Source organism: Passer domesticus, chromosome 7 (genome assembly GCF_036417665.1).
Source record: "Passer domesticus isolate bPasDom1 chromosome 7, bPasDom1.hap1, whole genome shotgun sequence".
Lineage (NCBI taxonomy): Eukaryota > Metazoa > Chordata > Aves > Passeriformes > Passeridae > Passer > Passer domesticus.
Window position 1 is genome coordinate 31,946,972 of NC_087480.1, and position 16,175 is coordinate 31,963,146.

At 44.3% G+C, this 16,175-nt stretch overlaps 1 protein-coding gene and 1 long non-coding RNA gene across 4 annotated transcripts in view; one reads left to right on the forward strand and one right to left on the reverse strand.

The window, feature by feature from the left end:
• LOC135304724 (uncharacterized) overlaps positions 1–1,486 on the forward strand; it is a 28,264-nt gene extending 26,778 nt beyond the window's left edge. For all 3 annotated transcript variants that reach the window (XR_010365998.1, XR_010365997.1, XR_010365999.1), the window contains one exon: positions 955–1,486. This is a non-coding gene — a long non-coding RNA (uncharacterized LOC135304724). The remainder of the gene's footprint in view (positions 1–954) is intronic.
• Positions 1,487–12,910: 11,424 nt separating this feature from the next.
• On the reverse strand, positions 12,911–15,856 carry RGS2 (regulator of G protein signaling 2). The gene is made up of 5 exons (XM_064427442.1): positions 15,706–15,856; positions 15,445–15,546; positions 15,282–15,343; positions 14,265–14,431; positions 12,911–13,881 (listed from the first exon to the last, which is right to left on the reverse strand). Exons 1-5 carry the CDS (start codon positions 15,768–15,770, stop codon positions 13,687–13,689), a joined length of 591 nt encoding a protein of 196 aa, XP_064283512.1. The 5' UTR covers positions 15,771–15,856; the 3' UTR covers positions 12,911–13,686.
• Positions 15,857–16,175: the final 319 nt, after the last annotated feature.

Below are 16,175 nucleotides of genomic sequence, written 5' to 3' on the forward strand. Positions count from 1 at the left end.
TTTCATCCTGTTTCCATGGGCTTTTCTGTGGGAAACAAATCTCTGAAAAGGAAAGTTGTCCACTGTGGTAACGGGTTTTCTCTTATAAGTGCTGCCTGCTGAAGGCAGCGAGAGCACAGGCAAGCTAAAATTGCTTTTGAAAGCTGTTCTAATGTCTCCTGGGCATTTCATACATCTCTCTATTTTCCACCTCCTCCCAGTAATGTATGACAATAAAATCAGATCTAGTGTTAGGAAATTGCTTTAGAGTTAGCTCGGGTTTGTCCAAGCTTTAAAGTGATTCCTGAATGTTTGTGTTCCTGGAACTTTACTCCATATGAAAGTCCATTTTAGATTGATGTATTTCCCTGAATAGGCTAAACTAAGTAAGGAAATGACAGCTGGATACCAGCACCTGAATAGTTCTGTCCTGGGCTGAATACTCTGATTTATTTTATTTCACATTAAATATTCCAGCAAATTCTCTGATGAAAAAAAATGTCTAGTGGAACTGTAGAAAGAATTAAACCTTTTTTTTTCCAGTAAATCAAGTCATCACTGTAACCTCACTGAATTGCTTCATATTTTCCAAGACTAAGGGACTGAGAGGACATTTTGGATAGAAAATTCTGTTATGCTGATGTTTATAAATGCCAGTCTTTATACCAACCACCTCTTTTTAGCAAAATCATGTGCTTTTTTTAAAAGGCCTCATTTTAGTTTGAGAAGCAGGAAAGATACAGCAATAACTTCTCTTTTTGTAACAAAAATGTGCCAGCCTTGTTGTAGGACACAGTCAAGTCAAAGCCAGGGTGTATTTTCTTATTTCTTTGTATTTGTCCCCAAAATTAGGTTTCTCATCTCCATTTCTCACATGCCCATGCAGGTGACTGGGCACGCAGGAAGCTGAAAGATCTATGTGTCACTCACCTTTTCCCCAGACTTTAATTATTAAACACAGTCACCGTTTTTCAGGCACAACTTCTCAGCAAATACCTTTCTGGAGGAAAACCCACCAGTCTGCAGAGCTGGAAATCTGATGTTGGCTGGTACAGCAGGTGGAGTAGAGAGGAAAGCTTTTTTATAACCTGGGGCTGCTCCAGGACAGGAGGAAAGGTGCCTCTTCTGCCAGGGCTGTCCATCATCGTACCACTCTGGCTGTGAAAACATGCCAAGCTTTTCTCCAAGAGGCGAAGTTTTAAGTGACAACTTTGAGTTTGCACATATGCCCAATTAACTCAAAATTAATGGCCCAGAATGTGGTACAACAATTGTGCTTAATGTTGCAGAACAAAACTTTCCCTTTTATGTCCAGGGTAATACTTTTTTCCCTAAAACAGTGTTGGTTAGTCTTGAATACCAAAGGATTGTAAGCATAAGTATAATGTATGCATTTAAATTGACTGTTTCTTGTGCCCTTTGTTGAGCCTTTCCTAACACCCAGTATTGTATTGCTTCAAATTTTTTTGTCTTTACAGTTGTAATTTTAAAAATAAATAAATAAATAACTCCCTCTTCAATGTGTTTAGCTGCATGCTTATGAAGTCCCCATACACATGCTCAGATGGAGCAATGAGAAAAGATGGAGTTAATGCTTCTGTGGCTGATTGCTTGATTTGCATTTCAGGCTTTTCTGAAAGGCTAAACTTGAGGAGAATAGCTATTTATTCAAAAGAGTTGCTATCTCATATACGGTTTATTTTAATATTAATGAACACTTGTATTTTAAACACAGACTTTACAGATTGTAACTCCTCTCCAAGCACTAGATGATAGGTAGATGTATATGGTCAGTCATTAAAATGAGTGTAATGATTTCCATTGGCACCAGACCTAGTTATATATTAATAACTTGGATTTATTACATAATACCAGCTGGAAAGGAAAATGCTTTAAACTACCTCAAGAGTGCTCTGGTATCTTGTAATGTAACTTGCTGTGCTTTATTTTGGGTCTAAATCAAGAGCTGCACCTGTTAGCCTTTTGTGCAGAGACTTTTTATTAGGGCATGTCGTGACAAGGGAAAATGGCTTTGAACTGCAAGAGAATAGGTTTAGATTAGATATTACTGTGAGGGAGGGCAGGCCCTGGCGCAAGGTGCCTACAGAAGCTGTGGCTGCCCCTGGATCCCCGGAAGTGTTCAACGCCAGGTTGGACTGGGCTTGGAGCAGCCTGGGATAGTGGAAGGTGTACCTGCCCATGGAAGGGGGTAGGAATGAGGTGATCTTTAAGGTCCCAGACCAAACCACTCTATGGTTTTATGACAAATGGAGGAAAGTTTTGAAACTGAGACTTTCCAGCAGAGTTGTAGATCTTGGAGCACTTGATCCTCACCCTGGAAGAAAGCAAGAGGTCATTACTGCAGGTGTGATGTGACTGAAGTGATGTTAGCTGAGCTTCCAAAACCAGTTTTAGACAAAACCTGACTTGTTGTCAAAGGTTAATTGGGAAATATAAATGCTGCTTGCTTGAAGAATCTATTTTGGAAAACACCAGATGTTCTCCCTGGGAGGAAGGTGGTGGCTGCTGAGGTTAATGGAAAAAAAAGCTGTGCTGCAGCTCAAGATGTGCCCGTTAGCAACTGCCATCATTTGGTGATACAGAAAAGTTACATTTCAAAGCATTTCAAACCAGAAACCTGGCTCAAGGTCTCACTGTTATTTTCTGTACAGCAGATCCAGGTCTTAGTGACCAAGGACAGAATAGGTTCTTTCTTCATAAAAGGATGATGGAGGGAAAAAGATATCTGGTATTGCTGACTTCATTTACTCCTGCCAAAGGGAAAGTGTGGGTGAAAAGGATTCCCTGAGTTTTGTAATACTACAGTTTTGGCAGTAAATAGAAATGGTAGCTAGGGAAGACTGCAAGAGTAGAAATCATTATCATCAGTCTTCAGGCTTTGGGAAAGGGAAATAATCTGCTATGTCAGCTTATCCAAGTCTTTTGGCATTCCTGAAACTGCATCAGGGATCAATCACAGCACTGCCTTGCTTTATCCCCATTCTTAAGTAATGCATCTCTGCCTCTTTGGGAGAGACTGAAGTAGGAAATACTGGTTGGTTAGGAACACACATATGCTGTAAATAAAATTTCCTTGAAACTTGAGCAAATTTAGGTGCAAGTTGAAGCTGTTCAAGCAAGTGCAGTTGAAGTCATTGCTTCAATTAGAACTGTTTGGCCCCAGTCAAAATGTAACTAGTAACTATAGTCAATAATAACATCAGCTTCAGCTGCTGCTGCTGAGCTGTGCCTGCTGCCAGTAAACCACTTTCTGTGTTATGAGTAGTGCCTGAGAGGGGCAGAATAGTTATAAACTCTGCAGGAAGAAAGATGCAGCAACACAATAAGTTAGAACTAACCCTCATCTCAAATATACTGGATCCTTGAGTAAATCAGTATGATCCTAACTAATTTAGGAAGGTATCACTGCTTGGTGAAAGCAGGAAAAAGTAGCAGAAAAAGGCTACTTTAATAACTTTAAAAAGTCTCCTGGCAGCAGATTTGTAGTCTGATATTTTCCTTACAAAAATCAATACACTGTATGCAGTGTATCCTGTTCCATAACAGCATGAGTTTTACTTGTTCTGGAAACTGCTCGTCGTCAGAAAGCCACTAAATAAATGAAAATGTACTGCTGGAAGATATGAATTTCCATCAGTGCTTTTCCAGCTCTGTTTGGAAGCCAGGTAGGCTGCTTTTGGAAAAGGATGGTGATGTTCTGAGTAGCTTTGTCCATTGACACTTTTGCCCATTTGAATTACACGAGTGACTCAGATCAGGTCATGTTACAAATGTACTAAAATTATTTCCAGGCCATAATTGAACCTTGTACCTCCTGAGCAGGCTTTTAAGCATCAGTAGGTGCTCAGGTGATCTGTAACATGAAATTATTTATTGGATGTTAAACCAGCCAACCAGCTCTTCTCTTTCTTAGTGAATGACCCGAGCTGTCCCTTCTCTGTTTGGACATCACCACATTCACAGTTTTGCTGGTGATATCATCCATTTCATCTGCTCCCACGGTCTGTAAATATCTCCTAGAGGTGCTGCCCTGTGACCAGTCTCATTGGGTTATCAAGGAAGGAGGGGCAGGAAATCAAGAATGCCGTTTCCAGATGAATGGCATTCCTTGTGAAGATGCACCAAAGCAAGGTGGAGGTGGAGTCTAAAGGGAAAAGTATGACAAAGCAGTGACAAGGGACTTGAACCTCAACGTCAGTCAGCCACACCTTCCAGTGTCTCAGGCTGTGTCTCACCAGTATGTCCCTCTCTTCCTTGTCACCCTTATTTAGCATCTGGATGGCTGCAGACTAAGTTGGATTAGTGATCTGATTCTGTGGAAAACAAATCCACCAAAAAAAGAACAGTTTCCTGCCTGACCAGCTTGTTCGTCTAGCTCCACAGCAGCTGCACAGCTGCTAAATCAGATGCAAGGGCAGTGAGGGACAGGCAGGGAGCGGGGGAGTGTGACAGTGTGACCATCCCGCTTCTCGGGAAAGCAGCTGTTCTGGGTGCGTCAGACCACAGCATAACAAGAGACACATCCTTCATTTGTCTGAGCAGAATTCCCTGAATCCATGCAGCTAGCAACACCCAGCGGAAAGCCCACTGAAGAAAGCTGATGCTGTCCCAGCACAGGCATATCCTGTCAGTCCCCTGCTGTGGTGGGACTGCGGAGGATGTGACCAAAGCAGCTGTCACCCAGCCGGTGATGTCACTTCAGGTCCTTTGATACACATGTTAACAGCATGTTGAGATTTAAAACAGCTGCCCCAATGTGGCTGGGGTAAACTGCTATTAAAGTAACCCTGTGTGTTCATTTGTGGTTATGTCAGTTCTGCAAGTGACTTGTCCCCAGAAAAAGTAATTTAGGCTGTACTAAGTCCCACAGGTACAAGCTATGCTTTGTTGTCAGCAAAGCAGCAAAGCAGCTGCATTATTTCTACCCTTGGGGAGTGCAAGCTCCCCTTGATCTGAAGGGGGAAATATTTCGTATCTGCTGGCAGTCTGCTGTCAGCTACACCCACACTTCCTGAGTGACAGTTCTTCCACTCTCCTCTATTGTCCGTGGCACTGAGACCCCATGCAAAACCTGCAGCTGATATGTTCTTTGCTTGTAAATAGTACTTTGTTCCCCTCATGTTTGTTTGTTTCTGGTAGCATTGATTCCTGGCCCTCCAGTTGTCACAAGCAGCATCTGCCTGAGCCCAGCCCTCCCCCTGGGCAGCTGCAGGGCAATACTCCACCATCCTCTGCTTATTCAGAGGAGCTGCTGCTGTCTTTGGTCATTATTTCCTAACTTGTTGACTGCCATCATCATTAGTCACTTACTATTTCCTAGTGGAAAACATGTTCCACAGGGACTCCTCTCCAAGTCCGTGCTAATTCTACCTGTTCATGTGGAAACAGGGGATGACTCCCATCCTCAGCCTGACCTTGAAACCTTCACTCAGTGGTGATTCATGGGGCTGAAGCAAATGCTTGGCAGGTTGATCCCCTCACTAGTGGCCAGCTGTTCTCTGCAATGTCCTGTTTTGACCATGCTGCCAGCCACGTGGCTGGCTTGGCGGGAATGCTCTGTCTTCCCTAGGGAAGCCACTTCCCATACCAGGGGTGCTTCTCTTCAATCCCAGTACTCCTGTAATTAGGCCAGGCTGCTGGGCTAGAGTCATACTCCTGTTCTAAAAAGCGTACCAGTGACTGCTGCAGGGGTGTTTCAAAGAGACTCACCATCCTCTGGGGTTTCTAGGTGCTATCTTTAGGAACTGGCTATTATAACCTGATTATGGGTATAATTCCTGCTTTGCTGTTTCAGTTATACTGCATTAACTGAGATTTTCTGGATGCTCTAGATTGGTATAATTGCCCCACACAAAGCTGAGGATCTGTATTTAATATTTTCTAATATGTGATTCGAGGTCTTGCATACATCCCTTAACTAACAATCAATGATTTGGTTTGCCTATCTCTATCACAGAGTGAGGCCATGGGAATGAACCAAGGGTGTCCAGGCCCTTGTTCAAAAGAGGCTGGAGAAGGGCTCTGATTATCCCTGGATGCAGGGATATCCCACTGGTGGTCAGCTGGGGAATGCTGAGCTGGTTCTCCCTCTGCAGACTCTTAACTCTGCACAGGGCAGGAGTTCCGCGCTGCTCTGGGGTAATTTGGCACCAGATCCAACACTGTGCTCAAACCTTTGATGAACACATAAAAAACAGACTTTGCTCAAGTAGGGTTTATGTAATAATTAGTCTTGGTTAAATGCAGCAGGCATGTTGTAGGACAGGGGCATTAGCCAGGATGTGGGCTGCAGATCATGTAGCTGTTTCTTGCTGCTCCTTTTGATACTGGGCATTGTGATTAGTTTGTTGCCCTAAAAAATGTTTGGTTTTCTCACAGGAATGAAATTACTGAATGAGATTAACTGTGGTGTCCAAGAGAACTGATAAAGAAACATATTTCTTCCTATTCCAGCCATGAAAAGGGAAGGAAGGTAAAAGCCCCTTTCAGGAGGTTCTGCCAAAATTAGCAACCTTGACAAAAAAAATACAAAGAGATTTGCTAAAGTTCTTGCATGTGAGGTGTAGGTACCTTCTCCAAAAGTTACAGGGCAGAAGATCAAGAGACCTTGCTTGTTCCAGAGCACAGTGGGGTTTATACCACTGTGACTTTTTTGTTGTTGTTTTTATAAGGAAACATGCAAAAGGAGAAATTGTTTACAAGTGTGTTTGTGTTTCAGAACACTTCACTTCGGAAAATTGTGGGGTCTTGTATTTCCTCAAACAGCTACAAGAGAACCCCTTCTTACAGCCAGCTCTGTGCAGCACTTTGTGTTTCCCTCTAAAAAAAAGTGAAGCCAGGAGCCTTTATTGGGAATATTCTGTGTATTTGCAGTAGTGATTTATGCATTCACACAGACATTAGTCTGTTGGAACATGCGTAATCTCCACAGCATCACAGAGCCGCAGCCAGTGGGACTGTGTAACTGTGTCACTCCACCCTGACCTCCACAGAGCTCTGTGACTCTGTGCTCCTGAAGTCACGGCTGATGTCTCCCTCAGCTCTCAACTGTGACCCATTTACGCTGCACATTTATCTGGCATTTTCATCTTGAAGGGCTGCTGGCTGCCGAGCAAGCCGATCTCTCGTTTTGAAAACAGAAGGACCCGGCTCAGAAAGCTATCAGCCTGCAGGGGGGACAAGGGACAAAAATGACATCTCGGTGTGCCGATGGCACCGAAGGCAGCCGAAGAGTGCTGTCCTGCCTGGCAGGCATTCCTCCGTGTGTGCCGACGGCTGGACCCAGCCCACAGCAGGTATCAGGGACAGCAAACAGCAGGAACCAAGCACAGAAGACAGCTCAGCTCTGCCAACAGCCGTGCTCAGGCTGGGCAGGTGCCAGGCCGGGCAGCCACACCTGGCACACAATCCCCTGACACAGTACAGAGCCTGCTGAGAGCAGGGAGCCCTGCAAGGTCTGCGCATCCACAGCTGTGATGGCCCCGGGACGCTGGGGACGGCTCTCCCCCAGCGCCCCTTCGCCTCCCAGGCTCAGCCCCACCAGCTCCAGCTGGTCCCAGCGACCCTGGTAATCCCAAGGGCCTTCAAAAGCAACAGTCAAATGAAGAGGGTGCCAGCACAGCCCCTCTGCTGCGCTCCTGGTATTTCCATTTCCCTTGGACACCCACAAAGACAAAGGGTGTCCAGCTCATTAAACTGCCCACTCTGCTCCCAAATGTCTTTTCCATATTGGAGTTTCCGAGCCTTGTAAAAATCATAATCATACCATGTCCCCTTGAAGCCCAAAGGCAGGCTCCCATCCAAAAAGCCAGTAAGTTGCTTTCTAGTCTAAATCTGTAACACAGAAACTCAACTTCATGCAATCCCAAGTGGGAAAACTGGCTGGGAAACATTAGTACTAATTTGTGTCAATTAGATTATCTTGAATGGAATATTTAATATTTTTAATGGAACATGTTTTAATTGATGCTCATGGACACTTTATAGCTGTTGGAAACTCTGATCTAAATGATTATTTTAATGAACGATTGCCAAAGGACTCACATTTGAAACTCCTACATAGTCTAACAGTGGGACTGTTTTCCCTGGGCTGGCCAGCTCTCATTTCCCAGTCAGGGCACTCAGGGTAATGCCAATTAGCACAGCCACAGAACTCAATGAGGCAAATTGCTGAGGGTGTTCACCACAAATCTGACTGTGGAGCTCCCTCAGAAACAGTCTGAACTGATGGGCTCATATGGATGGAACAGGAACTTTCAGAAAAGGATAGCTGCATATTTGTGTCAGGACCTGAGGGCACTGATGGTTTAACTGCCCTGACCAGTCCCTCCTGTACTTCCCACCTGCTGCCCATTGGAGTGGTCTCCATTTAAGTTCAGCCTTGAGATGCCTCTGTTACCCCCTGAATGTTGCTGTAGGTGCAGCCTCCCATACAGCTCTTGCTCCCAGATGGATCAACACCCTAAGCTGCAGATAGGCAGATAGGTCTGTCACCAGCCCTCTTTCTGGTCTGTCTCTGCAGTGCACCTTGCATTGATGTAGAAGCCTTGTGGCTCCCTGGCACATGTTAGCTGTGCCACCTGAAGGAAGTTGAATTTGGAATTCTGGGAATTCTGTCCCAGCTTCTGACCAGTTCTTCCATCTTGAATCACAGTAAGTTAAATCTGGACCAAAAAACCCCAAACACATGAAAGCCCTAAAACTATTTCTAAATGTCACGTTTCTTCTCTGTTCAAGTTGCCACATCAGAAAGTTTCATCCCAGAAACCCTTCCACACACATACATGCGTGCCTATACAGCCCTGTAAACCATCATTAGTGTCCCCTTTCCCAAAGGGAGAGATGCAATTTCAAGTGGAGAAGCAGATTGATTGTATTTATAGTCTGGTTTTATTTTTCAGCCACAATACACAAATCCATGGAGCAAGAACCCTGCACTATCATTTGTTTACTGCATGGCTTTGCTTTCCCATTCTCCTGGAGTGGTGAATCATCCTCGCTGCTGAGCTCGCCCTGCTCTCAGAGGCCCTCTCCAGTCTTTGCGCCACAGAGCACTTGATGAGGGTCAGCAGCCTTGGTGTTGTTCTTTAGAAGGTTAATTTACACATTGCCTCTTGGCAGCACAGAGGACTCTCCTTCAACTTGCCTTGTGCTGTAGTGTCTAGGCAAGCCCTTCAAAATCCAAATTGTTGCTGGATGCAGTCAGTTGAAACTCCTGACCTAGTTTCTCAAAATGATGTGGTTGGCTTAAAAAATTAGATTTACTGCTTTTTAAATGATTGTGTAGTCTTTGCTTCAAGTTATTGTTTGAGGAATTGCTAGAGATACTCCAGTTGTAATTTTGAATTTCTCTTCGTTGTCATAAAGGTAAGAGGTGTATTTTTATGTGATATGCAAGAGGGAAACCGCTTGCCTCTAGCAGCTAGGAAAAACACCAGCTATTTTGACATTGTGATTTAAAAACAGCAATATGTGGATAATTAGAAGTTGCCATTATTCCAGATTTGCTGGGTCGTGAAGGCAAAGAGTTCAAGGTACTAAAGTCTGTGCTAAAATCTTTCTAGCATAAAGTCCTGAGCAAAACCTGCAGCAGCAGCAGCAGCTGCTACCTGGCATAGAGTCCAAAGTTCTGAGAAGGAGCAGCAGCAGCAGGCTTCTTTCTTCTTGATGATGATGATAGTGGTGGAGGAGAAGAAGAAGAAGCAGCAGGAATAACAGCCATTATTCTTGTTTCTTCTTCTTGTTCTTCATTCTCCTTGCCCCATTACAGGGGCATTTTATTAATAAAATATCAAATCAGCTAAAAACACAATTCTCAAACATTCTTCCTAAACCAATCTAAGCATAATTCTAATGTACAAAAGTAGTATGAAAGTAATACGAAAGTAGTCAATTATTACCTAAATTTTTACGCATATAATTTTATCTATTTACGCATATAGCTTTATCTGTTTACGTGAATAATTCTATCTATTTTATCTAGAAATGCAAGCAATGTTCTGCTATGTTTTCATTATGTCTGGAGTTAAGTTACTGAACTTTAAACTAGGTTTTAGAGCCTTACTAGCTAACACAGTCTCTCTTTACTTACTTAAAACTATAACTTACACTTCCACTTACTTAAAACTTAAACTTACCCTTCTACTTCATATCTAGGTGGCTTAATATATTTCAGCTTCTCTAAAGGGTCTAATTCAAACCCTGCATTTCGTTCTCTCTCTGAAGGACTCTGAGAGATTTCTGTCTCATGCACTGCAACAGCAGGGGTGTTTCAGCAATTCCAGATCCTCAGACCTGTGTGCAGTTATCAGATATGTTAGGACAGCATGGGCTGGCAGTCACTTGGGATAAGTCTGGGCTCGCTGTGTGGCTGGAGGCAGCACCCAGGTGCTGGGGTGCCCTCCTGCAGATGCCCACTTCTCACTCCTCAGTTTTTTGCAGAATGTGTGTTCCCTATCAATGCTAGGCTTGTTTACACATTTGTCCAGGTTCTGTGCTCCTTTGCAGCTATTCACTGAGATCCTTTTTATTTTTCTGCCTGGGCAGCTCCAGCCCATATCCCAGATAGTGAATGTTGGCAGGAGCATTTTTATAACCTGATGGAAGCTAAAAAATGGACAGTGCTCTGGATAGCTGCTGAGCAGTGCCCAGACCTTGGCCTAGAGAACTCCAGTTCTGTCACTCTCCCCTTGCCATTCCCATGCCAGTCCTGTCCCCATGCCAGTCCTATCCCTGGCATCACAGTGTGTTTGGTTGTGGGCAGCCTGGTGGAACTGGGTGTGTGTGAATGTGGACAGGCTGTGGGAAAAGGAGCGGTTTATCATTTTTTGCTATTGGATACTGATACCAGAGTACCAATTTTAACTACAGCTGTAAGGCTGCCGGGAGTACAGAACCAGCATCTCTTAAAGCAATCGTTGGGGTTTTATTTCTATAGGAAATGTTCATAGCAGTATCTCGGGTTGCAGCACTCCCAATATGCTGGTTTTCTAGTGAATCTTCCTCCTAGAAGTTGAGAAAACAGATTAAAAATGGAAAAGCAGCAATTGGAGGGAACATTGTGTGTTGGATTTTACAAACAAGATGCTTTTAATTTTTTTTTTTTTCTGTTGATACCGGGTTGTTTTGCTACACAGCTTGGCTGTGGAGCCAGGCCTCTCTGTGCTGCAGACAGACTGTGCCAGGGACTCCGCATGGCTTGGTTGCTTTGTGAGTCCAGTGGCTTGCTCTGTGGCAGCTGCAGAGCTGCCTGCATGGCCTTCCTAATGCTCAATACTCATAAGTCAGATTTTTAAAAATACCCCAGGGCAGCCTCAGGCAGGGATGCCAGGACTAACAGCCCCACTTAATTTCCTCTACATAACTGTGCATAAGTTGTTCAGGCACCTGCTGAAACTAGAAATGTTTCTTTCCTTAAAACAAAACACCAGCAAATGTGGTTAATTACCACATCCCAAACTGGCACAGTTGAATCTTCATGGAATTATTCCTGTCCCAGGTCTGAGTCTTTAATAGGTATACCTCTGGCTATTTATATTGTTTTGTTATATTACAAAAGCAGTTATCAGCCCAAATCTGTTTTCCCTTGTTAGCAAAAAACCACTGTGGTAGGAAATTATTGGGATGAGGGTTTTTTGTGCTTTCTTTATCTGGACTTAACTGATCAGCAAATGTAGCTGCATGAGAGCTGGCTCCCACAGCTCCAGCCACCTATGGCAAGGTGGGGGCTGTACCAAATAAATTTCTGTGCACAGAGTCAGTATAATAGACATGTATATCTGTGGATATGAATGTATTCACTATACATAGAAACCTCATGTAATCATAGACTGGTTGGGGTTGGAAGAAGCCCTAAATGTGAACTAGTTCCAGCCCACCTGCCATTGGCAGGAAACCTCCCACCAGACCAGGCTGCTCAAAGCCCTGTCTAACCTGGCCTTGAACACTTCTAGGGATAGGGCAGCCACAGCTTCTCTGGGCTACCTGGTCCAATGCCTCTCCACCCTCACAGCAAAGCACTTCCTCCTAATATCTAATCTGACCTACTCTATTGGAATCCATTCCCCTTTTCTCCTCACTCCATTCTCTTGTGAAAAAGTCCCCTCCATCTTTCTTGTAGGCTCCTCTCCTGCAATGCATACTGACCTGAAGGAATTGCTTTTGAACATCTTTTTGGATGTGTAATTGGGAGTAGAAAAAGCCATAGTTAGAATTTTTTTGATGCTTGGAAAAGTAGTGTTATAGAAGCAACTGCTGTGGATATATGTGAAATACAAAAACAATTAAAGCTGAGAAATTGAGCATTGGAATAAAAATAGCTGGATCCAGGACCTAAACAAACCTGAAATGCAGATGCCACAAAGCTAACTAGAGACTGGTTTTGGGAAAAACAGTACATGGAATAACTACAACCAGTAGCTTTCCCCTAGGGAACAGTCACCAAGCTGGGAGTCAAATACCTTTATTGTACTATTGCCTCTCCTGACTTTGCACAGGTTTTATGCTAAAGTCCTTCCTCCTAAACCCCTTCTGAAGCAGAGGTCTTGGGAGGGTGCAGTACTATGGGTGCCTATGTTCCCAATGGCATCCTGTGAGCTACAGCAGCATTGCTGCTCTCTTTGATCTGGCATCATGGGCAGCTGAAGGTGTGCCTTGCATGTCTTAAGATATTGGCTTCACAAACATGTTGGGACAGAGGATGTGGCTGAACATGTCTCTCTGTTAAGCTCTGAACGTTTTTATTCTGTTGATAAAACCCAAACAGAAAACTCAATTCATAGATTAGGAACTAACTGCTTTAAAATTAGCCCTATTAAGATCTCACCGAGGACCCACAGTCCCCACACTCTGGAGCCCAGTGCCAGACAGTGTTTATCTGTGTGTGCAACACACACTGGGCAACAAAACAAGCTTTGTAACAAAATAGTTTATTAAAAACAATAAAACTTCACTGAAGCTTGCTGTCTTCAAGATAGAATTATGACATTGCAGCATTCAACATGATCATAATCCACATATAAATATAGTACTGCACAGCTCCTGTTCACCTTGGCCAAGTTCTGCCCTCAGTCTGGCCCCAGCAGCCCTGCTGACACAACCCAGCCCTGCATACTTTAGCTGCAGAACCTGTTCCTCTGGGAACAGAGTTATTCTGTCCTTTCCTCCCCTCACAGTGCTGTTACTGTGAAGAGGTTGCACAGAAACCCAGCACAGCTCTTGGCAGCTCGAGGCAGTAACAGAACCGGTGTGAGCACACTGAGCCACCGACAACAGCAACGCTCGGGGATGTTTAGGAAAAATAAATAGGCAACCAATTACTCAAGTTCCCAACAGTGCCCAAGTGCAGAGAGCAGCTTCTGTTCACAAGAAGGAAGGTCTGTCCGGACCTGCCACATCGCTCCTTGGCCGTGACAGAAGGGCTCCTGCACAGCCACCTCTCGCTGCAGCACTGGCAGAGAAGGGCAGTGCCGGCAGCTGGCTGGCACGCTTCTGCCATCTCCCCTGAACACCCTCCAACAGCAGCACTCTGGGCCATCAGCTCTGCAAGAAAGTCAGTATTTGTCCTTGCACTGTGACATACAGACTGAGTGCTCAGTTGGCAGTGCCTTTTGGGTCAGGATGCAGCTCATGAGCTGTGGCCTGGCTTCCTCGCCAGCCCAGAGGTTGCTTCTCTCTCCTCTCCATCGCTCATGTGCCCTGGGCTGCTCTGCTGATAGGTGTCTTCTTGCACAGTTCCTGGTAGAATTCAGATTCCAAAAACCGCGGGTAGGAGTTATTCTCCATTAAGCTGTAAACTCTCTTCTGTGCCACACTGAAGCAGGTATGGGTGGCTTCCTGGATGCTCTGTGCAATCATGTTCTTGGTCTGGAAGTCTATGTTTATCTGAAATACAGAAAGAGGGACATTACTCCTTAGAGCAGAATTCAAGTAGATGTTAATACACAGTATGACTTCTGAAGAGGTGAAAAAGGCAAGACCCCATTACTGCAGAGTCAAATTACTGGAGAATTTTCTTTAAGAAAATTCTTCTTTTGCACAAAACCAAAACTAATTCAGATACGGCTTTTCTCAGTTAAAATGGAAATTCTTTGCAACACTGCTTGTGCCATTTTCCAGCTTGGTGAAAAGGCACTTGTATCCAGACCCAGATATTAACAATGAGGTTATGTACAATGCAGTTTGACATCTGTATCTTGAGTTCAAAGAAATAACGGCTGTGAGAACTCATAGAGCAGAGCATTTATATATAAGCAACTTTTCTTTACCTCTTTGGGAGCCTCCTTTTCAATGAAGTCATTGTAGATTTTCTTTGCTTTCAATGTCAGCTTTTGGGGTGATTTTGTTTTCTTGAAGTCCTCACAGGCCAACCAGAACTCAATGTTCTCTTCACAAAACTCAGACTTTAAAAAAGCTCGGAAAGCAGCAAGACCATCTAAGGAAAGAAAAAAATACCATCAATTAACTATTTCAGGAACCTTGATTTTACCTATTGGTCATATGAGCTTCTACCAGAATGTTTCATTGTAGGTCTATTTTTTTCAGTAATATAATGGCAATAAAAAAATTCCATAATTTATGTTTGCAAGCAAGTTAATGCTTTAGCAGCTTGGGAGATTTCCCTTTGATTTTGCCATTTCTTAGGCAAACACAAAAACTAAAACCATATCTATGGTTATGTTTCTTTCTGTAATGCCTGAGAATGCATTAAAAAAACCACTTCTCTCTAGATAAGCTCTCCTCTGTTAACCTTTACACTGCAGTAAATGACTGCTACAATACTTTGGAATATTCTTTCAATGGAAAGGATGACTCAAGCTCAAAGAGCAAACAGTAATATTATTTCTCAGTCTTTTTGTTTTGCTAGTGAATGCTGCTTCTTGCAGAGCTACAGTAAAACCCCAAGATCACTGAACTTGCATTGCAGGATCCTTCCCACATTACTGGAAGGCATTTGCTTTGCTTATGCAGTGAGCTCAGGGAATAAATGCCCTTCTCCCATTTGGTAAAGTCAAGCTAAAAGGTATGATTTTAGCTACGGGGATTTCGAGAAAGAAACACAATTTACTGAGGCATTCTTTGCTTTATTATTAGTTTACTTGTTTTAAAAAAAAAATGTTTCTATGTATTTTGGCTTTAAACTGTCAAAAGCATTGAACTTTCAAGACCAGAATCAAAGCTCTTTACATGAGAGGTACAATACTGACATGGAAGAAAGCAAACTCTTACAGATAAACTTCTCCTTCCCTTTGCTCCCAAATGTTACTTTTTCAAGAGAAACTTACATTTGCTAGCAAGCAGTTCATCAAAGGCTTCTGACCACAGCTGGGCTTCTTCAGGTGAAGGTCTGCAGAAAGAGAGTGAGAACATTAGACTACACTGCTCAAGCTTTACTGCTTTTGAAGAACACTCAAGTTATTTAAACAGAGTCTCTTTCTCATAACTTACCTGAAGTAGTTGCGGTGTTTCCCTGCCTTCTTAGATTTCCTTTTGTTAGAACTGGAAGAGTTCTGCAGGAAGTAGCTTAGTCTTGTTTTCCAATCTTTAATGCTGGAAAAAAAAAAGAAGTGGGAGATGCTCATTAAAAATGACAGCTCGCAGAGCTTTAGACAGCAGCGCTTTCCCTGAGGAGGCTCCTGCAGCGGCAGTCACCCACAGCCGCAGAAGGCAAGGAAAACGCTTCCCGTCCCTGCGGGCGGGGGGACTCACATGGTTCTCTTCATCCTGCCCTTGTCGACCTCCTCCGGCTCGCTGCGGCGGCGGCCCCGCTCCATGCGCCCGCCGTGCCGTGCCGCGCCGCGCCGCACCAGCAGCAGCAGCAGCGCTCTCCGCGTGCCCGGGCCGCGCCCGCCGCGCCCGCTCTTATGGCCCCGCGGGCGGGGCCGGGCTGCGCCGGGGGCGGCGCCGAGCCAGCCACGGCTGCCTGTCTTTCCCAGCCACGGCTGCCTGTCTTTCCCAGCATGGCGGACTTGGCCCTCCGCCGCGTCACGTCTGCTTTTCCCCCTTTATTTTGTTTTTCCTTACTCCCCCTCTTCTTGGAAATCTTTCGGCGTGTCACACCGCCAAAGGGCGGGCTGTCCTTTCCGTCAGTCAAAAACATACCCTGATCTTCTGGTGGTGCTTCTTTTAAGGTTATTTTTGAGTGTGGCTAGTACGTGAAAAAGGAAGGACTTAGCCAT

Bases quoted from the DNA above. Each gene is read 5' to 3' on its own strand.
- RGS2 (XM_064427442.1), bottom strand. From the start codon at position 15,770: ATGGAGCGGGGCCGCCGCCGCAGCGAGCCGGAGGAGGTCGACAAGGGC. The intron at 15,547-15,705 runs GTGAGTCCCCCC...TTTTTTTTCCAG, and splicing joins GGCAGGATGAAGAGAACCAT to CATTAAAGATTGGAAAACAA. The intron at 15,344-15,444 runs GTAAGTTATGAG...CTCTTTCTGCAG, and splicing joins AAACACCGCAACTACTTCAG to ACCTTCACCTGAAGAAGCCC.